Source organism: Haliotis rubra, unplaced genomic scaffold, assembly GCF_003918875.1.
Source record: "Haliotis rubra isolate DU_JTF1 unplaced genomic scaffold, ASM391887v1 Scf184, whole genome shotgun sequence".
NCBI classification, from domain to species: Eukaryota; Metazoa; Mollusca; class Gastropoda; order Lepetellida; family Haliotidae; genus Haliotis; species Haliotis rubra.
In genome coordinates, this window is record NW_025765825.1 from 1,223,939 (window position 1) to 1,250,461 (window position 26,523).

General features: G+C 39.9%; 1 protein-coding gene across 2 annotated transcripts; it reads left to right on the forward strand.

The window, feature by feature from the left end:
* On the forward strand, positions 1-25,607 carry LOC124273797 (protein FAM92A-A-like). 2 transcript variants are annotated; one of them, XM_046709105.1, is made up of 11 exons: positions 1-111; positions 1,704-1,712; positions 4,573-4,688; positions 5,308-5,432; positions 5,868-5,936; positions 6,487-6,588; positions 6,832-6,837; positions 7,444-7,548; positions 8,047-8,160; positions 8,734-8,886; positions 22,784-25,607. In XM_046709105.1, exons 1-11 carry the CDS (start codon positions 80-82, stop codon positions 22,901-22,903), a joined length of 951 nt encoding a protein of 316 aa, XP_046565061.1. In that variant the 5' UTR covers positions 1-79; the 3' UTR covers positions 22,904-25,607. The 2 variants fall into 2 exon arrangements, with proteins under 2 accessions (XP_046565061.1, XP_046565062.1); XM_046709106.1 differs by lacking the exon at positions 1,704-1,712.
* Positions 25,608-26,523: the final 916 nt, after the last annotated feature.

Sequence of the window (26,523 nt, forward strand, 5' to 3'; positions counted from 1 at the left end):
ATTATGTGGTAGGAATTCGCACTTGATAGGGCGAGGTACTTGGACTTGATCGTGGTATTAATTCACTCATAAGAACAGAATGAGCCGCAATGCAAACGAAGTTAGTGCCAGGTAAGTTTATTTTTCTATCTACGTTGTATCGTGTGGTTTTATTTGTTTTACAGGGGTGGTTCCGGCTGGTAACCAATGTAAACTATAGCATTTGTCTCCCAGCTGATGGCCGGTGTTAACTCGCATGTAGAAACTTGTTGATTGTCACAACTATGGTGTCAGAAATCAGACTGAAATTAGAAACGACATTATATAGTTGAGGTGCTTCATCTGAGTTATGAACAAAATATAAAGATGTGGATATTTATCAATATATTTGGAAAATGAAGCCTTTTGAATAATTTACGAAGATAGTCAAATTTATCTGTTTGATTGGCATTTGTTTGATTGGTCAAATTTAACTAAAATAAGATATCTGTTTTTGAACAAGACCGGTATCTAAAATCCAATAACTTATCAAGTGGGCGATAACAAGTGGGTGTGGTTACACTGTTGCCAGACTATAAGTATGTATACAGTATGTGTCCTTGCTACACAGTGAAAGGATGAGAACAAAGAAACGAGAGAAATGAGAAAAGAAACCTTATTTTCCCTCACACATGTCCAGAGCTCTAGATAAGATTTAGCTCATGTGGGTACTGTACCCAATGTATTTTTTTGGAGTGGGTATTATGAATGTTAAGTTGGTATTTCATTTTCCGTTACCCACTGCTTTCAAATATGTGCGTATTTCAGTCCTTTTACTCACCTAAGTATTATGTCATTGAGTAAGTTAACTAAGCAGGTATATTCTGCCTTATGTCATACCGAATCAAAACCAACTTAATATAATGAAAATGATTTCATAAAAAATCACTCATCCTGTACTGACAGTACAACACTAGTCCTATACTAACAGTACAACTTGATAGCAATCGATGTCTTTTTCATTATGCAAGCGATTTTTGTAAATATATTCTGTACGCATTTGTTTTAAACTTTTTGTGTATCTAACATTTTAAATGCGTAATTGGTACGCAACAATTATTTTTCAATGCGTAATTGGAAACTTTCTATGCGTATTTTACCCGGATACGCAGCTTATCTGGGCCTCTGCATGTCCACCAAAGAAAACAAGTAGTGGGGAACCAAACTGAGGAATATGTACACACAGAAATAGCCACTCAATGTACAAACAAGACAAGTCCTGGTAATGTCATTATGAGAACCTTCTTAGTGGAACCCAGAACAGTAAACCTTCACGCAGACCAAAATACATCACATGCATGTTGTTTGTTGCAGCCTCCATATTGACATATTGAAATAGTGGCAAGTCGCACTATTGTGCACCCTTACATCCACGTGATTGCATGTTGCTATACCACAGTAATGTAGATGTGAAATCCTTTTTCATCTGGCCAAGAACTCGGCTCTGGGCTGAACTGATAAATGCATTGATAATGGTGCAAGAATTTTTCCCTCGTAGCATTTTGTAGTCTTCATGTATACTGGTATTGGATCCATATGTTTTCAGTAACTCACAATACTGACATATTTGTGTGGTACATTAAGCATTGTACATGGTTCAGTGTCAGTAATGTTTTCTGTTATCGATGTATGTTCTCACCATCCATGTTGAACTAATCGTCATACATTCTCATTGTGGTTTCCAGACAATCTCTGTGAGTATCCATTATTGTGTACACTATACGTGGTACAGGGCACATCTCATGTTGGTGTTGTACGATGCACTATTACTGATATTGTGTCACAGGAGAACATGTTGCAACATTTCATTCGGCATTTGTGTGATCATGTGGGAAAATATGGATGGTCCTCAACTTTGTTTGAGAGTGCTGATTATATATAACAAGTTCCTAAGGAACCATACATACATGATACACTGTCTTTAAATGAGTTACCTGCCTGGTATGATGGAATTAACTGTTTATGATATAGAAATATTTGTGGAATCAATATCATGTGATTCACTACTTTCTGTTTTTATTTGTAAACTGGCACACTCAATGTTTAATTCAACTAGCCCACTTGTCTACTTAGAGATTAGGCTGCAACATGAAAATAGCTGGATACTAGTGAACCCGTGCAGAGCTTGTAACTCTAAGGTCCTGGCTTCCAGAGTTAACTATCCTGCCGTTGGATGATATAAAATGAAGATAAAAATATATATTATTTGATATGATTGTCATGTATTGTTTGTCAGTAAAAATCTTGCTTTTCACTACTGGACTCAATTTTTGATTAGACAAAGTAAGTTCAAAAGTCTATTCTGTTTGTGAAAAGCATGTGACTATAACCTTATAGTGCCTCACAGGCAGCTTGGTTATCTGGGGTAATAATGTGTTAGCACCTTGATCATGCACAAGTGCGTGGAAACTGGTGCTTTGTAAATAGCCTTTATACTTGTTGTATAGTTGACACAACTATAAACCTTTGTCAGATATTGACAGCTTTACATCTAGTTTAAATGCACTGACTTCAGTATGGGAGACGATGTCAGCTATGTTTGATGTATTTAAAACTTTGCAATGACCCTTGTGTTTTGGGTCCCACCTTCATTCATCATGGAGGGGTGGTGGGGTAGCCTAGTGGTTAAAGCGTTCGCTCGTCACGCCGAAGACCGGAGTTCCCCATGTGGGTACAATGTGTGAAGCCCATTTCTGGTGTCCCCTGTCGTGATATTGCCGGAATATTGCTAAAAGCGGCGTAAAACTAAACTTACTCATCCATTCATCATTGAAGGTCAGTCTATGATACACGTTATCCAGGAGACTAGCTCCATCTACCACTTTTCACAATCTATTCAAATCATTATCTTTAGCATATGCATTTATTGCATTTTTAATTCACTCTTTAAAAGATGGATTTTGTTTTACATTCCAAGCTATGGAACAGCTAATCTGTAATCTAATGAAACCGTGTGACTTTATTGTGATTAATATCATTGTATGTCCTTCAACCCGTGTGTTCCTTTACTAACCGAGAGCATCATGATTGCCTTTGCATGTCTATATCTACTCATTAATGTCTGTGTCTGTGGACAATGTCAAACTGACATTCATAACCAGGTGTTTGAATCATTTACTTATACTACTCAAACAAGTTGAGGTTAACTCAATTCCTTTGTATGTAAGTATAGTTAATATACTACTATCTTACCTGTTGTAATGTGAAAACATGGGTGGTCCTTAACTGTTTTTGAGTAGCGTATTATATATAACAAGTTCCAAGGAACCATACATACATGATACACACTGTCTTGCATGAGCTACCTGTCGGTATGATGGAATTAACTGTTTATGATATAGAAATATTTGTGAATCAACATCATGTGAATCACCGCATTCTGTTTTTATTTGTAAAACTGGCACACTAACATTAGCTCAACTGGTGTCTTGTCTACGAGAGATTAGGCTAACATATACCAGCTGATACTGGGTGAACCCAGTGCAGAGCTTGCAGTCTAAGGTCCTTATTTCCAGAGACCATTCAGTTGTTGGATGATATAAAAATGAAGATAAAAATATATATTATTTGATATAATTGTCATGTATTGTTTGTCAGTAAAAGACTTGCTTTTCACTACTGAATTAATTTTTGATTAGACAAAAGGGAATGGAAGTCTATTTTATTCTTTTTGTGAAAGTTTGGTCAGCTGATGAATAAATCAGGTATAATTAAAAGAAAACATGTATCCAAGTTGAGTAGCAGTTTTGATTTCTGAACTTTTAAGTCAGGTGTTTTTGCCTTGCTAGCTCATTTTTATACTGTGACATGTCATTCATTGTATTGTTGTATTGTTGTCTGTTTCAGTGTTGTATTACTTGTATTGCGCTTTAATTATTTAGCAAAATACCTTTGGCACATTTGTATGTTAACCTTTAAATATATGGTTGTAATTATGAAGCTAGCTTTCGTTTATGCTGTTAGTAGTATAGTTTATTTCAATTTGTCATAGTTGAAAGTTGAAAACGTTTTAGATAGTTATGTGTGAATTCTTTCTGTTTTATTATTTACAGTCAATATGTTAGTACAGCTAGACATGTCCAAAAGAATAGGAATAATACATTATTTTTGAAGAATAACCTAAGAAGAATATACATTGTGAAACCAAGATGTTGATGCTTAGTAACTTATATAATGGTCCAAATCATTATGTAATGGTCCACCCTGATGTACCAGTGAAGATCCGGGTTAGGATTGGTCTTCAGCAACTCATGATGCTTGTCTGGAGATATTCCTTCCTGCCTCAGAGTTTCACAAGATTAGTTTTGGAGTCGTTCTAGTTTTTCTTATTAGCTAATTCTTTTGTCATTTGACTTGGATTCACTTGTTGCATTTCAGCGAAATGATTTAAGTTTTCTTGGATTAGATAATTTAAACAAGACCCCAAATGTAGCAATTGTGAAAGTGAAAATGTTGTTTTGGGCACCTATAAAGTATTCAAGGTAATGAATAAAACCTTGGCAGCCGGTAAATTATTGATGACCTGACTTCACCTGACTGACCTTGACCTTTCAGTGAGAAGCAGTCCAAGTTCTGTATGGCCCGTGTGGATAGTGTCCAGAAGAACTTCGGTCTCATCTGTGACACCATAGGGTCAATCACACGCAAAAATGCTCGGCTCAGGAACAAAGGTATGATAGAGACTGTCATGTAAGTTGTTTTTTTTCACTCAGCAGTGTTCAAACAATGCGACTGGGAGATGGGGCCGTAAGTTGCTGTGGACCAGACCACCCTGTGAGAGTGATAATGGTCAGTGGTCAACACTGACACTATACAATATATGTCAGACTAACCAGTGACTTCTTGTGAGTAGCAGTCAATACAAACTCACAGGGGTATGATTCAGGTAGCTTTAAATTACATCATGTCCAAACTGATCATATACAGGTGCGGGTGTGGGCGCGGGGATAGGTATGGGCATGGGCGTGGGTGCGGGCGTGGGCGTGGGTGTGGGCGTGGGCGTAGGTGGTCATTATTTCAACACAAATACAGCCATTGTACACTGTCTAAGACCATACTTTGTTTCCTAACACCCGGACAGTCATTGAAAGATACAGTACCATACATAAAGGAGTTTCTGGACTATTTTTGATAACTTTAATACCTATGCAGCTGAAGTAAACACTTGCTTTGTATCCAATTGTTTCTAAACTATATATACATGATATATATGAACACTGATACAGGGTAATCTGTAAATAGTTGCTCAGCGTCCAGTCAGATGATGATCCCGCTGTTTGTGTTCTACAGGTGACGTCCTGGCAGGTCACATCAAGAACTATGCAGATGGAGAACGACTCAACAGTTCTTCCAAGAAAGCCCTTACACACTTTGCTGAAAACTACTCCACTATACAAGACTACAAGAACTCTGAGGTAACCATGGTTACAAGGAATCACTTTCTTGAAACGGCAATACATTCTGGATGATTTCACAATTTGAAGACAAATTGGGCAGAATTGATTAAAATTACCTGAAATAATAGCTTTTAATAAAATGCACGATTTTTTTTCTCTGGGCTGAAACGTCTCTTCTTTACGTATTTCTGTTCAGGTTGGAAGGGGTTAAAGCGATACTGAAAACAGATGATGATTGTGTCATCCAGGAGTTATTTTACCTTTTGTTGATGTGGCACATGAGATGTTGATCCCTGTGTTCCCTGTGTATGATACTGTGACTGCTGTTACATCACCACAGGTGCTCCTGTGAAGATCTGGAGTGAGTGAATATTGAAGCAATATTGCTTAATCCAGTGTTAAAACAAATAAACTGCAGGGTGTAGAATGTCTGATGACGTTGCCATGTTGTAGGTCCACAGGATGGAGGCTAAGGTGCTACAACCCATCATGCAGTATGGCGCCAGGTGTAAACAGATGAAGGTAGGTGACACTATTGGTCACTCTGTCTCCATATTTTGACTAACTAAAGGTGAGGTGACTCCAAATTGGGTTTAACGTCGTGCTTGAGAATATTTCGCTCATATGCAGACGTGCATGCGTGTGTATGTGTATGTGTGGCTGCTTGTACTAGCCCAGACTGAAGCTGGTTATATAGTGCTAGCCCACTGAGATACCATGCCGCAGTGAAGAGTGAATACCCCACTCAGACACATTATACTGACTCCGAGCCGACCAGTCCTTGTTGTACCCATTAATGCCGAGCGCCAGGCAGGGACCAACAAGTATCATATTTTAACGTCTTTTGGTATGACGCGGTTGGTCCAGTAACTAAAGACAATCGTAGCACCAAAGTGTTCCATAGAATTGTGGATATATATATATCTCACACAATACTCTGGCTCTTGCTGCAAGTCTCATGTTTGCACTAATACTTCGTCAGTGGTTCTTCATAAGATATCAAATACAGTTGCAAAATTGCTTTAAACATATGAAAACACTATCCAGTCAGCATGGTATTTTCTGTTGCTAGGCAACTGTGAAGCGTGAGATTTCAGCGTTGAAGAAGGAGAGGCAGACGAGACAGAAGCTGGATAAGGTCCGACAGAAGAATCCTGGAGATCGGCACCAGATTGTATCCTTTTAGGGAAATACTGGAAGTTGTTCCCATAGAAGTTGTGTAACCAGGAACAGGAAATACGATTTCCAGTTTGATGACTGCGATGAACTGTTAACCTTAGTGCGTGACTGAATGAGTGAGTGAGTGAGGTGGATAGTGGATACTAAACAGTGAAAAAACATGAAATTAAGCAACATAACTCTCAAGCTTGTACTGATGAAAGATTGTTGTTAGTTTGTCTTCCTTAACCCTCCCAAGACAAGGGTGAGCATCACGTGATTCTAGGGCCTGTTGGAGGCCAGATGTCTGAAACAACACATTTGTGTGCAGCACAGGTGTCTAAACACCTGTTGGATGCAGACCAGGTGTCTGGAACAACACATTTGGGTGCAGCGCAGGTGTCTAAACACCTGTTGGATGCAGGCCAGGTGTCCAAATAACACATTTGGGTGCATTGTAGGGTCAGGTGTCTAAATAAACATTGGACAGGGATCTAAACACCTGTTGGAGGCCAGGCCAGGTGTCTGGAACAACACATTTGTGTGCAGCGCAGGTGTCTAAACACCTGTTGGATGCAGGCCAGGTGTATGGAACAACAAAGGGCAGGTAAACACCTGTTGGAGGCCAGGGTGCGGGACAGGGATCTAAACACCTGTTGGAGGCCAGGCCAGGTGTATAGAACAACATTGATGGGGTGCAGGGCAGGTGTCTAAACACCTCCTGTTGGAATGTGTGTTCTGGTTTCTTGTGAAACATGCTAAACATCTGTACATCTTTCATGTATTAGATATGGGCAGGGTGTAGTTAGGAGGGAGAGAGTGGTGCGAGTTACCCTGGTTCAGTGGTTTATGCATATCTGTTGTTCCCTAGGCTGAGACTGAGGTACAGCGAGCAAGTCAAGATGCCTCAATCTACAGCCGGGCCCTGGAAGATGAGATGGACAGATTTGAGAAAGAGAAGGTGACTGATTTAAAGGTAAGTCCTTGAGTTATAAGTGCAATGTAACAACTATGAGGAGTAGGCCACAATCCCCTGCACCTTCTCTGTTTTGAAGATAACCCCGGTCTGGTTCTGACTGTCCCTGTACATTGAAACATTCACTGGTCTGACACTGAATGGTTTCTGTAGGAGGGGGAAACTCTATGGAACGGTCCCTAACTTGTGCAGTGGCAAGTTCAGTTCTGAAATCATTGTCTGGCAGAAGCACAGCGAGCTATCACAGCATAACAAATTCTTTTTCTTTTTCAAAATAAAAACTTGGTTCGTCTATGAATCCACAGAATAAACTGGCCTGATCTGCCTTGTTGCTGAACACCGTGGTCACAAATACCAGACTGGGTGGGTTTGAATTATGCTGATTTCTTATAGAAAATTCCAACTGTGGGAATGTCTGGCAGATCTTGGATAAGCTAATCTCTAAACCAATTAAAAGATTACCTTGGCATAAAAGCTTTCTTTTTCATTTATTTTTAGAAAGTGTTGACGGAATACCTGAACATTGAGATGACGTTCCATGCCCGTGCCTTGGAGAATCTCGCAAAGTGTTTCGAAAATGTTACCATGATAGACGAGTTTTCTGATGTTGAGGTAAGCATATGTAGCTGTACACACATTCATAAATATGCTACAATTATTCCATCTTTGTGTCAGAAAATGTTCTTGGACAATATTGGTGGAAGTTCACAGTGGGGAAATGGCGGCGGTCTGTAAATAATTGAGTCTGGACAAGACAATCCAGTGATCAAGAGGATGAGCAATGATCTATGCGAATAGGATGTGTCAACCAAATCAGCTAGCCTGACCACCCAAGCCTGTAAGTTGCCTCATACGACTTGGCTTGCTGTAGTTTGAGATATAACCCTACATTATTATAAGCCACTTGTGCCGTATATATTGGCAAGGGTAGGCTAGAATTACAACATGAACCATGACTTTGGAATATGTTCTCACTCCTCCAGGTGGATGTAAGTTATGAAGCTGATAGCAATGTATGAACAGGTGAAAATGACTGCAAGCACACAGCAAATCATGCTTGTTATTGTCACAAGGGGCAGGTTTATGATCATCATTGGGGATTATGTGTTTTCTCATTATCAAGACAATAGATGTTACATGAAGAAAAAGGTTCCAATGTATAATCTAGTACTATCGATTTCACAGGAGTTCCGAACAGCATTGATGGATACAACTGGCTCCAGTCGACAGTTGGGAACAATGAGCTCTCGCGGTGTCTCGGACACACTGGGTAGTGGCACGCTGCCGTCAATGGGGTCGACATACTCAGACAGACAACAGTCTGTACGGATCGCAAGTGTAAGTGGATAAATCATGTCTGATGTGAGTCAAGATCTGAAACAGATGGGGTGAATACTACTCAGTATACTGGTTGAAAATTGGGGGAAAGGGGGAAATGGTGCGTATGTGTGTGCATATACATCCACTCCTGCTCTGCTATTCAACACTAGCCAGTGTTTTTGCAGCACTGGTGAGATATCATTGTTTGTTTGTTGTTTAACTCCACACTCAGCAATATTCCAGCAACATAGCGGTCTGAAAATAATTGAGTCTGGACCAGACAATCAAATGATCAGCATTATGAGAATCGATCAATGCATTTTGGATACAGTGACAAGTGTCAACCAAGTCAGCAAGTCGATCCTCTCGCTCTTGCAGCAGACCAGATCTAACCGGATCTTCTCAGGTTTTAGAGACATGATACTTGTACATGACAGTGACATATTTACCAGGACTGTTTTTGTTGAAGCTATGTAGTATACTTAGTAATCAAGGAACAGCATCAGAGTGAATCTTGAATTCTAATTCCATGATCAGATGGTCTTGGGACACTGAGGGTCTCCGAATCCATTCTGCATTTCCATCTGTTTGACTTTCATCACTGGACATTTGAATGATATATACATAGTAGACATAGAGTTATATTTCAACTAGGTGGTACATTTCAGGCACAGTGCTCTTGTATACAGTTAATTGCTGTGGTGTGTTGCTCATTAGTGTAAGATGATCAAAATGGGGAAAAGATTTTATTGGCAAATTCATTGTAATGGTAAGTTGATCATAATGATTTTAATTGAACATTAGTTTAAGTTATTGTAAGTTCATTGTGATCATGGTAATGGAAAGTTGATCATTGTTGTAAGTTGAACAAATATCCTGTCTCCAATAAAACCCATTGGTTTCCAGTGTGGGAAGTTGATCAGCCTGGGAAGGGAAGTAACTCTTTGCCTTGCCATTTAAAAGGTTGTCTCCATGGACACTTTTGGTATATCAGAGACCATATTATTATATGGTCTCTGGGTATATGTACATCCATCTGATGATTCCTGATCTTCCATGGATCAATGGGAATGATGATGTTTCACAAAATCTATCTACATGTAGCAGGGTGTGTAGTCATCCCACAGGTGACATCCTTACCTTGTCAGCTTGCTGACAGGGTTAACCTCTTTGGTCATGTCCGACTTCGGATCAGAAGGTCTGTGGTTCGAATCCCAGCATGGGACTTGGACATTTTATGGCTGCTACATACAGTTTATGTCAGTGTTTTGAAAAAAATATATGTCCATAAACTGGGGATTTAATAAAGCTTATCAATACAACATTGCCGTGGCAGGAGGCTGATAGACTTGATGATGTGGAGTCCTTCTTCATCTAGCCTCAGAGTGAGTACTGTCGGCTGAATGCTAGGCTAGATGGGAGGGTGTGTGTTGCTCAGCCAAGACATGTAAAGTCTGTCAAAAACTTCTCGACCAAACCTTTTTCATGGTGTAAAGACTATTGGTAATCTATTATCTTGGTAATATGCCAAATGAATATATTGTACATATGTGTGTAGATTCTGTTATTTTATTTGCTGTGAGATTGTTTGGGTCAATCAAGTTTTGGGAAGACATATATGCTATTGGTGTTTTAATTGCCGGTGTTTAGTTGTTGTACACTACATGTATGTATGTAGCCAGGGGAAGCTTGCTGCTCTTAATGGAGGTTGCAATGGCCAGAGAATATTTGATCAATTATCATTGGAAAGTTAATTAATTTTATTTGATATTTGTTGCATAATTTTTTTAAATCCATGAAATATGGATCAAAATAATACTAATTATATTTAACCTGTCATATTTTATTTTCTGATAATGCATTGTGGATGCAGGTGATTAAGTCAGTAAACCCAGAATATAAGCTCAAGGGATCTATACTCAAACAGCCTTTGATTTGATGTGGCTAGTTGTTAGGAAAATATAATATTATCACTTCACTGTTGTATCACATACTGCTTGAAAAATGATTAGGACCACCCTGTTCTTTCACAGTACTATACTTAATCATTATGACAGATTAATTATAGTAAAGTGTAAAATTCTGGAAAGTCCTGACTGTTTTCAAGCAGTATAAATTGAGTGCTGCTGTTGATTAATATGCAATATATACATACCTGCTTTGTGTTGCTACATACATGTCATGATGTGCTGGACTAGATGAACATGTGAATACACATACCTACTTCATCTGCTACTTAATCACATTGACAGTTGTCCTAAATACAAAAATGTCCCTTCACATCTATATACATCACATGAGAGGACAGTAGTGTTTGTCAATGAGCTCATGTGCTGATGACTTTACGATAAAATCCTGCAGAATGCTGTAATTAAGAGTCAAGTTCAGAAGTTTAACACGTTAGCGGCCTATCACGAGTATACTCATGTTATCAATCTAAGAGAAATTTGCCACTACAAGTTATCTCGTAGCTACATATGGTATTTTAAAACAAATTTCTCATGTTGGCAAAATAGCCACAAGAAGCAATCTTCTCCTGGCAGTAACAAAGAACCTAGATTGATAACACGAGTATACTCGTGATAGGCAGTCAGTGTGTTAATGTCAAATTATAAAGTTATGGATTTTGTGTTAATGTTTCTGTAAACTATGCCATACCCACTCACAGACAGGGTCCTCACTGGCACTGGTAGACTGGGCTATAGCTGCTCTAAATGATGTCCCTCATCTCGTACTGTTGTCTTCTTAAGTTTTAGTGTTAATGATAAATTTAGCAAATTTTTCCTTATCCTGACTCATGCTCTTTGCTTGTCTTCTTCTTCTTGCAATAACATAGTGGAACACTTGTATCTCCTTATTTGAAGCTCCCTTCAAAATAAAATCACTAATTGGTACTCACCACGAGTTGCTCCCCTTTGTTCTCCCCTGGCGGGAAAGGTGTCGCATACACCCTCTGGCCATGTGCTCCACTCTCTCCTTCTTCAGCCCAGTGAGCAGGATGTGAGAGCTACCTCGTGTCTCCTTACACACCATATCCTTTGATAATTTCTTAGTTTTTACCTCTCTTAGGTTACTATAGAGGTATAGCTGAGTATCCTTTACTAATTTGTATTGATTATTTATCGTATTTCTACTGTTTTATTCACGTGTATTCGTGGATTGTTCAGCTAGCTTTACGCTGATGAAAAATCTGTACTATTTGTAGATTACGCTTTTCCGCCGGATCCGCATGTAATATGCCCTAGTTGTGCTACGCCATCATGCGCTTTGATTCACGCTGCAGTTACTGCATTAATCTATCTCATTCTGCATTTAATAAATATCATCTTTAAGCGCCTTAAGACGTGCTGCAGATAGGTCAATGCAAACAAGGCAAAACATGGCAGATAGTCCAGATATTCCATCCAGTCAGCTGCTAGCGATCGACCCTCTCCCGCCTGGTGTGCTGCTAGAGACCCCTGCGGTAGGAGGAACGGGACGCAGTCCGTTACCTCAAGAAACGACCGGCCTCCCCAGACATCCCCAGACCAAGTCTAAGAGGGCCTCAACGTCTTCTCAACGCAGACTTAGGACCCCCAGGGCAGCGCAGACTTCCAAAGGGAAATCTACGAAGACAGCCAGAACTTTCTCAGCCGAGATCGCTTCCAGCAGCAGAATTGGGCCTCTACGATGATCAGCCGATAATCATCCCCTCGACTTACGGCACAAGCTAGCGACCGGTGTCAGCGACTGTGACTTCTGCAGAGAACACCATGCAGCCTGATGCCTCTACACTGACGTTCGAACGCTATTGATGTGGACCCCATCGCGAGAAGATTTCCGGCGACTTTCGGGCACAGATCATCCCAGAAGACATGATGCGAAAATTATGAACATCATGGAGGACCACTATAAACTGCAGAAGCAGGGTCCGGAAGCCAGCGAAGGCTCCAACGTAGACAGCACCCCAGAGGCACCCCTGTCAACGAGCAGCCAAGACGATGTCACCTTTCGCTGGAAGAAGTCCCGGACCACCTTTTGACGGACCTAGATGTACAGCCTTCGCGAAGGCCTTCGGCTAAGGCGGACAGATCATCACCATCTTCGATTTCATCCCTAGATATGGACTCGGACCATCAGACGTCACAGAGGCCTTCGCGGAAGGGTCATATCATCGATCCCTCCGACCGACGAAATGAAGCAAATGACATATGATTCCAGATCTTCATCATCTAGAAGGACATCGAGGGACTATAGAAGAGCCGCGCTGCTATCAACGTTCACCTCACAAGTCTCTAAGAAAATCATCCCATAGACGATCTCCACTTCGTTTCATCACCATGTCGATCACCCGCCAGATCTCCACATAGGCGGCGCACAAGTCAACTAGATCGCCACAAGCCTCATCGGACATACAGACAGCTACGCGAGTCCCTCAAGAGCATCTACAATTCGTTAATGATGATGGTATTGAGGATGATGGAGGAATCATTTTCTCCGATGCAGAATACGGCATTGGATGGTCAATAACCTAGATCTTTCATCACCATCTAAAAGTGGCAATACAGCCGCAGACGATTTGATGAAGGAAGACGATCCAGATCACGATCACTCTACCTCGATTGATCCGATCACGGCAGTGCCACAGAATCTAGATGCAGCTTTCCAGAAAGCTACGAAAGTTCAGACACCACATCTACCCAACTTTCATGCCAAGAAGTTCTCCACGATAACATGGACTGTTTCTACAAAGCCCAGGACATCGATGAGAACTATAAGATCATCAGCGATGTCAAGAACAAGATTTATAAGATCGCAAGTTGGCTCATATAGAAACCATGACGAGACGTATGTTCTTTGGGTTAAATAGATCTAGGACGATCAATGAGACTCTTATCACTAGATTCCGGGATTCCACGACGGAAGATGATAGAATGATTTATTCTGCCTTACTTATGCAAAAGAAAGATCAGCAGTTTTTAACGGATCATCTTACATCTGTTTCAGCAGCACTGACCTTTAGCTCGCCGTCAAGGCCTCCTCGCTTCCTGCAATTGGGGAGAACTTTACAGCCCCACTTTATACAGCCCCTGGTCGACAACATCCATCTTTGATGGAGAAATCGACAAAGTCGCCAAGGAAGTCTCTAAGGATTCCAGGGAAGTCCTTATGATTAAATCGATGGACACACTAGCCAGCCGTCATTCGTCAGACTTCACAAAGATACTCAGGCAGATCTAAGTTCACGGGCCTACAAAGAGCAAGAGACAGGAAGATAGCCAGCTCTAGAGGTAAAGATTCTTTCGGCCGGCCATATGGCAACTATAGAGGAGGATCAGGAAGAGGCAGGACTCCCCAGAGGTTCCCGCAACTATAGACGCTGAAACACAGGTTCGAACGACTGGAGTCTTCCACCCCAGCCGCTTCCAGTACAGCCAGCACAAGTGGGTGGACGCCTCCAACTACACTGGGAAAACTGGGGAATATTGCAAGACCCTTACGCCTCCAACATTCTTCAACACGGATTTCAGATCCCACTACAGGCCAAGCCTCGCTGACAATCAAACCCCTCAAGTTCGATTTACACAAGCTAAACAACTACCAAAGATAAGAGAGGCTGTTTCATCACTCCTATCCAAACAGGCCATAGAAGTAATAGGATCAAGCAAATGTCGAATCAGGTTTCTACTCCCCAGTTTTCCTAGTTCCCAAGAAAACTCCACGGAGAAATACAGACTCATCTACAACATGAGCTTTTTCAACAAGAATTATCTACGCAAACCAATCGGGTTTCTCATGATGATACATTTACCTCCAGTTACGCCAGATGATTCGTCCTATGGACTACATGGGCAGCATAGATCTACAGGATGCCTACCTGCACATCCCCATTCATCCCGATTCCAGGAAATACCTACGGTTTTACTCTAGAAGGGCTACATTATCAGTGGAAAGTACTTCTTCGAATATCATCAGCCCCTGGCTATTCAATGCGAGGATAACGAAAACCGATTATCAGTTTTCTTCATCGTCAAAGGCCACGAGCGCTTTTACCTCGACGACGGGATACAGGTAGATCAAGATCCACAGCATCTCAAACTACAGTTAAATTACATCATAAAGCTACTAACACAACTAGAATGGTTAGTAAACTTACGCAAGTCGGACCTAGTACCATCGCCAAGACCTGCAGTTCCTAGGTATTGATTCATCACAAATCGCGAACCGTGATCGTTGTACCAGAAGACCGTTGGCTCAAGATACAACAGACCATTCCACCAGCTCTACTCTCTCTCCGTTACCGCTTCGACAATGGCAGAGCCTACTAGGTCTTCTCACATCAGCCCAAGACATGACTGTCACAGGCAGATTACAGTTACGGCCCTTACAGGTCCTCATCAACGCACATCTCAACGATGTACAACCATTCAGTCTACCAAAACATCTCAGACCTCATCTACTATGGTGGACCAAGAAATCGAATGTCTGCGAAGGGGATTTGTTTAGCAGAGCAGGAATTCAAAACCCATCTATATGTAGGCGCGTTACTCCAAGGTTGGGGAGCTCATCTCACCAACCACAACGATATCAGGATTATGGAATCAGCAAGAATGCAAACTCCATATAAACAGTCTAGAAATGAAAGCTGTAATCAATCGCCATTCTACATTGGAGCACATTTCTACAAAATGCGCACCCTAATGATCCATACAGACAATTCCATAGACAGTGGCGTTCTACATAAACAAGCAAGGCTCAACGAGATCGCTGAACCTTTTGAACCTAAGCTTTCAATTGTTGATTTAATACAAGATCTAAATCTACATGTCAGAGCAGTTCATTCCCGGAGCCAGAAATATACTAGCAGGCGCTCTCTCTCGGCCTCATCTACCATCACCGACAGAGTGGATGATCAACAGGGAAATATTTGCACAGATAATCAAGCAATTAGGAGCCGCCGCTAATAGACCTTTTAGCCACGCGATTCAACAATCAGCTACCGACATTAGGTGTCACCAGTCCCAGACCCTCAAGCTTGGGCAACGGATTCTAAGTCTATCATGGGGAAGGCCTCAATGCGTGCAGCGTTTCCGCCAGCAATAATACCTCAAGTATTACAGAAAATCAGACAAACACAGAGCCACCACAACTCACTTTGGTGCGCCCTACTGGCCGGCCAGAACGTGGTTTCCCATACTAATTCAAGAAATCGGTCAACCAGCACTAGAGCTACCCAAGCGCCAAACCTGTTAATTCATCCTCACACCAAACAAGTGCACGAGCCAGCAATGTTCCAACTACCGCGTATGGACTGTATACAAAATGTGTTTAAACAAGAGAGGATATTCTGCCAGGGCGGCAAAAGCAGTCACGCTTTGCCTTACGTTACTCAACTTCGTGGCAATGCGGCGACCAAGTGGCACAGTTTCGAAAATTATGCAGCAAAGAAAGGTTTACAGCGAGAGAGGCTTCACAGCCTCAAGTGGCAGACTATTTGTGTTACCTGCGCCAAAACAAACATTTAAAAGGTTCAACGATATCAACATATCTTGCCGCTCTTAGTTCGGTAATCACCATGAGAACGGGTGTCAAGTTGACAAGATCTCCAGAGTTACTGGCCTTACTACTGAGCATTCCGATTGGAGGACCAAAGCGGAAGTTCCACGCCCAGCTTGGGATCTGAATATAGTGTTACAACACCTCACGAGTGAGGTTTATGAACCTTTGGAATCGACAACTTTTGAATTTCTCTCACAGAAAACACTGTTTCTGCTATCTCTAGCCACGGCAGCAAGAATGTCTGAAATTCACGCTCTAGATTACGAGAGGATACAGTTTGATGACAATCATAACACAGCACCTCGGACTAAGATGGGGATTTCATCGCAAAAAATCAACTGCCAGGTCAACCAGACAGGTTATTCCACATCCGGCTATCCTCTATTCTCGGATCACAAGATACACAAGACTTATCACTGTGTCCAGTAAAGAGAGCTCAAAGTTTATTCTGACGATCCAAAACAAGGAGAAGATTTCTCAAACGTTTATTCATCCCCTTATATCGCCTACAAATCAAACAGAAGTGTCACGGACTACACAATATCTATTTGGATAAGGACTGTCATTCTCCGTGCCTACAAGGCAGCAGGCTTGGACCCACCAACAGCATCAAATCCACATGAGATCAGGGCATTGGCCTCCACCCTCGCCCTTCACGACAACTGTTCCTTGAACCACGATTATGGAAGGATGCTATTGGAAATCTAACATGGTATTTGCTAATCACTACCTGAGAGAGACATCACTACAGAAGATGTCTCTGGCATTCACCCATTTCGGACCACTGGTCCTCGCTCAGCAATTGACAGTTCCTGCATTGGGGCGTTAAATATTACCCTCACAAGATTAATATGTATTATATACATACTTATCTAGCTTATAACTCTCTGAGTTTTAGGGCTATGTATATATGTTCAGCTTAAGTTATTCAGCCTTAAGCTTATACTATGATATCTTCAGTTTCAGTGCCTCTATCAGAGTCACTTATATATATATATATATTATATGTATTGTTCAATATATTTATAATGTAATTCCCCTTTAATGGCATTATGTAACCAATGGTTTTTTAATACAACAAACATCCTAAGTCTAAGCCTTCATGAAGTTCCCGTAGGGGATATTACAGTATATCTATACAAAATCACTAATTATAAATCCAAAGTATTCTGTTACTCCCACCTCCGCGTGTCCGTAGGGATGCTACAAACAAAAGAGCATGAGTCAGGATAAGGAAAAATATGTAATTTTAGAGTAAAATTGATATTTTATACTTATCCTGACTCATGAGGTTAGCTTTTCCTCCCATCCTCCCCACATAACACTTTGGATTTCCCCTGTTCAAGTGTTGGGCTGCAAAATCAGGAGAGAGTGGAGCACATGGCCAGAGGGTGGCGACACCTTTCCCGCCAGGGGAAACAAAGGGAGCAACTCGTGGTGAGTACCAATTAGTGATTTTATTTTGAAGGAGCTTCAAATAAGGAGATACAAGTGTTCCACTATGTTCAAGAAGAAGAAGACAAGCAAAAGAGCATGAGTCAGGATAAGTATAAAATATCAATTTTACTCTAAAAAATTACATTTTGCTTCGTTATTAATGTGAAAATATTTATGTATAATAATTGGCATCACTGTTTTGTATTGATGAAGCTGTATAGCGTGGACACCATTCTTTAGGTTCACGCCACCGTCAATGAAAGGAAAATATTGAAATATATTACTGAGTAACAATATGAAAGTTACTCTCTCATCAACCACCTCTATGTTAGTTCACAAAGTGAAGGTGACCTTCTGTTGTTAAAGTATGCAGCGTTCTAAATACCTGTCTTCCTGTTTCTGCAAGGTAGACAGTTTTTTTCTCCAATGGTGGACTTTGTACTTCTAAAACATGGCCTGGTTCATATTGACTTGTAAAACATGACCTGGTTGATACTGACTTGTAAAACATGGCCTGGTTGATATTGACTTCTGGTTGATATTGACTTGTAAAACATGGCCTGGTTGATATCGACTTGTAAAACATGGTCTGGTGGATATTGACTTCTGGTTGATATTGACTTGTAAAACATGGCCTGGTTGATATTGACTTGTAAAACATGGCCTGGTTGATATCGGCTTCTAAAACATAGCCTGATTGATACTGACTTGTAAAACATGGCCTGGTTGATATTGACTTGTAAAACATGGCCTGATTGATACTGACTTGTAAAACATGGCCTGGTTGATATTGACTTGTAAAACATGGCCTGGTTGATATTGACTTGTAAAACATAGCCAGATTGATACTGACTTGTAAAACATGGCCTGGTTGATATTGACTTGTAAAACATGGCCTGATTGATACTGACTTGTAAAACATGGCCTGGTTGATATTGACTTGTAAAACATGGCCTGATTGATACTGATTTGTAAAACATGGCCTGGTTGATATTGACTTGTAAAACATGGCCTGATTGATACTGACTTGTAAAACATGGCCTGGTTGATATTGACTTCTAAAAACATAGCCTGATTGGAAACTGATTTGTAAAACATGGCCTGGTTGATATTGACTTGTAAAACATGGCCTGATTGATACTGACTTGTGTAAACATGGCCTGGTTGATATTGACTTCTAAAACATAGCCTGATTGATACTGACTTGTAAAACATGGCCTGGTTGATATTGACTTGTAAAACATGGCCTGATTGATACTGACTTGTAAAACATGGCCTGGTTGATATTGACTTCTAAAACATAGCCTGATTGATATTGACTTGTAAAACATGGCCTGGTTGATATTGACTTCTAAAACATAGCCTGATTGATACTGACTTGTAAAACATCGCCTGGTTGATATTGACTTCTCGTTGATATTGACTTGTAAAACATGGCCTGGTTGATATTGACTTCTAAAACATAGCCTGATTGATACTGACTTGTAAAACATGGCCTGGTTGATATTGACTTCTGGTTGATATTGACTTTTAAAACATGGCCTGGTTGATATCGACTTCTAAAACATGGATATTGACTTCTCGTTGATATTGACTTGTAAAACATGGCCTGGTTGATATTGACTTGTAAAACATGGCCTGATTGATACTGACTTGTAAAACATGGCCTGGTTGATATTGACTTGTAAAACATGGCCTGATTGATACTGACTTGTAAAACATGGCCTGGTTGATATTGACTTTTAAAACATAGCCTGATTGATATTGACTTGTAAAACATGGCCTGGTTGATATTGACTTCTAAAACATAGCCTGATTGATACTGACTTGTAAAACATCGCCTGGTTGATATTGACTTCTCGTTGATATTGACTTGTAAAACATGGTCTGGTTGATATTGACTTCTAAAACATGGCCTGATTGATACTGACTTGTAAAACATGGCCTGGTTGATATTGACTTCTGGTTGATATTGACTTTTAAAACATGGCCTGGTTGATATCGACTTCTAAAACATGGATATTGACTTCTGGTTGATATTGACTTGTAAAACATGGCCTGGTTGATATTGACTTCTAAAACATAGCCTGATTGATACTGACTTGTAAAACATGGCCTGGTTGATATTGACTTGTAAAACATGGCCTGATTGATACTGACTTGTAAAACATGGCCTGGTTGATATTGACTTCTAAAACATAGCCTGATTGATACTGACTTGTAAAACATGGCCTGGTTGATATTGACTTGTAAAACATGGCCTGATTGATACTGACTTGTAAAACATGGCCTGGTTGATATTGACTTTTAAAACATAGCCTGATTGATATTGACTTGTAAAACATGGCCTGGTTGATATTGACTTCTTAGTTCTAAACATGACCTGGTTGATATTGACTTGTAAAACATGACCTGGTTGATATTGACTTGTAAAACATGGCCTGGTTGATATTGACTTCTAAAACATGGCCTGATTGATACTGACTTGTAAAACATGGCCTGGTTGATATTGACTTCTAAAACATGGCCTGATTGATATTGACTTGTAAAACATGGCCTGGTTCATATTGACTTGTAAAACATGGCCTGATTGATACTGACTTGTAAAACATGGCCTGGTTGATATTGACTTCTAAAACATGGCCTGATTGATACTGACTTGTAAAACATGGCCTGGTTGATATTGACTTGTAAAACATGGCCTGATTGATACTGACTTGTAAAACATGGCCTGGTTGATATTGACTTCTAAAACATGGCCAGATTGATACTGACTTGTAAAACATGGCCTGGTTGATATTGACTTGTAAAACATGGCCTGATTGATACTGACTTGTAAAACATGACCTGGTTGATATTGACTTCTAAAACATAGCCTGATTGATATTGACTTGTAAAACATGGCCTGGTTGATATTGACTTTTAGTTCTAAACATGACCTGGTTGATATTGACTTGTAAAACATGACCTGGTTGATATTGACTTGTAAAACATGGCCTGGTTGATATTGACTTGTAAAACATGGCCTGATTGATACTGACTTGTAAAACATGGCCTGGTTGATATTGACTTCTAAAACATGGCCCTGATTGATATTGACTTGTAAAACATGGCCTGGTTGATATTGACTTGTAAAAACATGGCCTGATTGATATTGACTTGTAAAACATGGCCTGGTTGATATTGACTTCTAAAACATGGCCTGATTGATATTGACTTGTAAAACATGGCCTGGTTGATATTGACTTCTAAAACATAGCCTGATTGATACTGACTTGTAAAACATGGCCTGGTTGATATTGACTTGTAAAACATAGCCTGATTGATACTGACTTGTAAAAAACATGGCCTGGTTGATATTGACTTTTAAAACATAGCCTGATTGATATTGACTTGTAAAACATGGCCTGGTGGATATTGACTTTTAAAACATGGCCTGATTGATATTGACTTGTAAAACATGGCCTGGTTGATATTGACTTCTAAAACATGGCCTGATTGATACTGACTTGTAAAACATGGCCTGGTTGATATTGACTTGTAAAACATAGCCTGATTGATACTGACTTGTAAAACATGGCCTGGTTGATATTGACTTGTAAAACATGGCCTGATTGATACTGACTTGTAAAACATGGCCTGGTTGATATTGACTTCTAAAACATGGCCTGGTTGATATTGACTTGTAAAACATGGCCTGGTTGATGTTGACTTGTAAAACATGTCTGGTTGATATTGACTTGTAAAACATGGCCTGGTTGATATTGACTTCTAAAACATTGATATTGACTTGTAAAACATGGCCTGGTTGATATTGACTTCTAAAACATGGCCTGGTTGATATTGACTTCTGGTTGATATTGATTTGATACCAAAAAACATGGCCTGGTTGATATTGACTTCTGGTTGATATTGACTTGTAAAACATGGCCTGGTTGATATTGACTTCTAAAACATGGCCTGATTGATACTGACTTGTAAAACATGGCCTGGTTGATATTGACTTGTAAAACATGTCCTGGTTGATATTGACTTGTAAAACATGGCCTGGTTGATATTGACTTCTTAGTTCATTAGTATTGTTCTATTTGATATAGACTTAGTTAATAAAATAAAGGATGATAAAACTAGCATCTTGAGTGGCTCTTAAGGTAATGATCTGATAATCTTGACTAGCCATTTATTAACTGGATTGTCAATCTTATAATTCATGTAACTTGATATTTACTGGAATTTTAAACTCTGGCCTATGTTTGAGCTAGAACAGATTTCTGAAACATAGCCTGATTGATACCTGACTTTCCAAAAATGGCCTGGTTGATAGTCGACTTACTGTTATTATGTATGGCACTTTATGACTATCTTAGCTTAAGATAGTTGTAAATTAATGTTAATGTATGGCATTTCTGTGACACATTGATTGCATGGATTCAGATTTATGAATCTGACTTATACTACAAACATAGTCTATGGGAACACCCTAGACTTTGATAGTCATGTATAAACTAAATTGGTGGACATGTATACTATTGATAAATGCAACTTTCTGTCTGCTTAATGGGCACTTCTAAAACATAGATTGATTCGATACCAGTGCCCAGATACCACAAGCTGCATGGGAAGTCTGATTTCCACATGCACTAGGCTGTTGTGTTTGGGCGTTTGAATCAAACATGGTGCTGGTGTGTTTCAGCTTCCTAATGTTTTTTGCTGTTTTTGACAATTTTTCATTTCGCTCAAACTCAACGAATATTGAATCAGTTGCATCACTGCAAGTTCTAACATGTTTAAAGTGCCCATTAAGCACACAAAAAGTTGCATTTACCGTACAGTATAATGAATGACCTCACCACTGGGTTTAGTGTATATATGACTATCAAATTTTAGGGTGTTCCCGTACTTTTTGTTTGTAGTATATGTTACAATATGTCTGTTGTAGTCGATGTATGGTGATGAGGAAGAGGATGATGATGAGGATGATGATGAGGATGAAGATGACGATGATGAAGATGACAGCCCACCTACCACATCACGCGCGCCTCGAGTCCACTACGCATAGAATCCAGGATCTTCCACGCAGACTCACTTTTAACTGTTCTGACACATACAACATTACGCTTCACTCATCACAATACACTGCAACTTTTCAAGAAGGTTGAACAGGGTCACAAGTTTTGTCACTGTGCATTGTTTCATTGCTCCAGATGTCTGTCACATTGTCACATTGTCTGTCACATTGGGTGTTGATAGTTTTAGGGGTATGCAACCCTACGTTTGATACAGATAACCAAATATGTCATTCTATTTATATACTTGCTCGACATACGAAAATCAATAATAAGTGTGACAAAAATGCTGTTCAGGTAGTTTAAATTTGCACCTGTTCATGTGCTGATCTATACACGATGCCTTCTTTCAATCAGTACGTGTAAATGAAGACTGAAAATAATACATTGGGTAATTAAGCATGTTGTGCCATTGCTTTGTTATTTCATGTGTATGCATATTAGTGTGCAGCCAGCTCAAAGCTATTTGGGTTAGTGTGATAAAATTTGCATATTCTATGCAAATATGCAACTTAGTTGGTGCCCTGTTGTTGCAGCTTAAAACATGCTCTAGTAGTACTGCATGTTCATATTGTTGACTTTATTTAATCATTATGAACCAGATTAATCTTTCTTTAGCCTTTTACCCATCAGTACACTAAACAATGGAAGAAAAACTTAAAATTTCCACTGAAATCCATGAGCAATCATAATATTTTAAGTTAAACAAATTGCAAATTGACCTTTGAAAACAAAAGTTCCAACCTTGATTCAAAGCTGCAGAAAGTTTTTGAAGACATGAAACGTATTAAGAAAAGCAAGATTTATGGATGTCAACCTCCTTATTGTGAATAACATGATGTTTCAGAGTGTATGCTTGCCCCTTCATCAGGTCATGAAACGTATTGGATTGGCTTCCGTGTTATAATTTGGCTTCCTCTTACAATTCCTCCCCGGTGTAAACATTTTGGCATGTATAAACATTAACACATGAGATTACCCAGTATTCAGATGAGAATAGGGCAAGGAGTAACCTTGCTGTGTTTTCAGAAACATGAAGAAGTTGCTATTCATATACAGTTCCACGACTTTCTGTTGTTCCAAGTTCTGAATGCTTGTAAAGACTCATCAGAGAAAGTTGTGTTCTTTTATAGCCAGCCTTCAGTTAAGGAAGCAAGTTGTGTTTTGCAGTGTATGAAATAAGCCCCAAACCCAGCCAGAAATCAGGGCTGGAAACTTCAACATGTTACCATCCCAAAATTGATTTCACCAGACCAGACACAAAGACATGGTGAATTTATTCAGATGTATGGAATATCTAAAAAAAATTACCAGACCATCGGGCTGGCTAGTTGTAAATGTAGACCTTTCATCAGAAATCTAGCCCATCTTGGGCGGTCGGACGGGCCATATTTCAAACACTGTGTTTTGTCATCATTATGTACCTATAACATTTCACATTAATTTCAAATCAATGTCAATATCATTATAAATTAAAACAATGTGACAATATGAACTTGTGTCATAACTCCGAACAATATTGTCGAGATATCTGATATTTCTGTTTGAAGATTGAGTGATGAAAATATGACATTACTTTGTCCATGTATATATGTTGTAAGTTATTGCATCAGCTGTGATATAAAGTACCTGTGTTACCTCACTGATGATAGTCAGTCTCTACAAACACCTGCATACTTCGTTAGTGGCGCATGGAATGAAACAACATTGTATCAGTGTTACTTGTGCATCATATCGTAAAGCTTTCTAAACTTTGTTCATGTTGTGGTACACATCTTTATAAAACTAAAAGTGCTCATAGAGTAGCCACATTTCTTGAATTTGCTGTTTTACTTTTGTATGCAAATGAGTAATTGCAGCTAATGGATAATGGTAATTGACATTGTGAGGAATATAGATATGCATGTAAACAGAAGCCCATGGTGGCGGTATAGCATATCAAGGACCTGGACCAGAAAGGTCTGTTTGTGTCCAACACATCCCTGATGTTTAACATGGTAGATGTTTTTCACATTTGCGCTTCATTTGCCTGTGACAACTGATAGCAAAGGTGCCAACATTTGTTTAATCAGATTATCTGTACTTTCATAATGCCATTATTTTTGTTGTATAAATTGAGGATCTTATTTATTTGGGAGGGGGTGGGTTTGAATCCCAGATTGGTCGTGAACCAGAAAGGTTCTAGAATGAGTACTTCAGAGAGAACGTTGTGTGGGGAGTGTCTACGGTTCTGTCCGTAAGATCCTGACAACCGATATGTAGTGCTGACTTGAATCATCTCCATTCTTATACAGGATACATTAGGGACCGTTCATAATTTATGGCTAGGGGGATGATGATGATTTTAAAGGGGTCACCCATTTTGTTCTGGGGTGGGGGTGTGTTCATCAATAGTGTACACATGGGGGTCATCAATTTTGTACATAAAATCTGAAAAATTATGCTTCAAAATTTTGGGTTATGTTGATTTTGTACATGACGAGGGGGGAGGGGGGTGTCATCTACTTTGTACATAAATGTTAGGGGTGGGGTGGGGGTGTCATTCACATTGTACATGCTTCTCCATAAACATCATCACCCCTAGCCATACATTCTGAACAGTCCCTTAGTGTACACTGGTTACCATGTAATGTCCTGTCATCTCAAACTGTCATGATCATGACTGCAAGGAATGTTAGTAAAGATCTGAGAAAAGTTCTCTTTCTTATTTGTTTGTGTGTAACTCTTCATTCTAGTCTAATCTACAACCAACATAAATAATTGACCTGTTCGAGTTGGTTGGTTGGTATTTTGTAAACACCGCACTCAGCAATATTCCAGCTATAAGGCAGTGGTCTGTAAATAATCAAGTCTGAACCAGACAATCCAGTGATAAACATCATGAGCATTGTTCTGCGCAATTGGGATACAATGACATGTGTCAACCAAGTCAGCAAGCCTGACCACCCGATCCCGTCAGTCGCCTCTTATGACAGGCATGGGTTGCTGAAGACCAAGTCTAACCCGGATTCATGGGTAGACCTGGTTGAGACAATCCAGTGGTTGATATTGTAATCGGTGGTCTATACTGTCAGGATGTGATGACGTGCAATTAACCAGGTCACCAAGCCGGACCATCACTTGGCCGCCTCTTACCACCAGCACAAATTGCCGAGGACCAGCTATAACCTGGAAACACCACATGGGTGTTTACAGAAATGAGCCGTCACAGTCCATGGACTCCATGAAGATCAGTCAAATGTTTGTTAAATTAATTTCATCATAAATGGCGTATACCCAAGAAAATGTGTGACGAAATTCTGGTTAATGCTGCTTCAATATATTTCATCTTAATGTTGGGAAATCCACATATGGACATGGGTCATGAGATATTTTCCATATTTGTGGAAAGTGACACAGTCATCACTGGGAACAATCTAGGAGTCAAACAAACAAGCAGATCCTGGCACCGTTAAAGGATACAACTCTGTATTGTGCATTGCAGTGCCCGTAACTTGGCCATGGAGGCTTTGTAGATTGAGTTGGATGTAAGTATTACAGTTATTTCACAGCATGCCAACTAGATATGTAAGTCCTAAGTGATGCACACACTAGAAATATAGATTAATGTTGA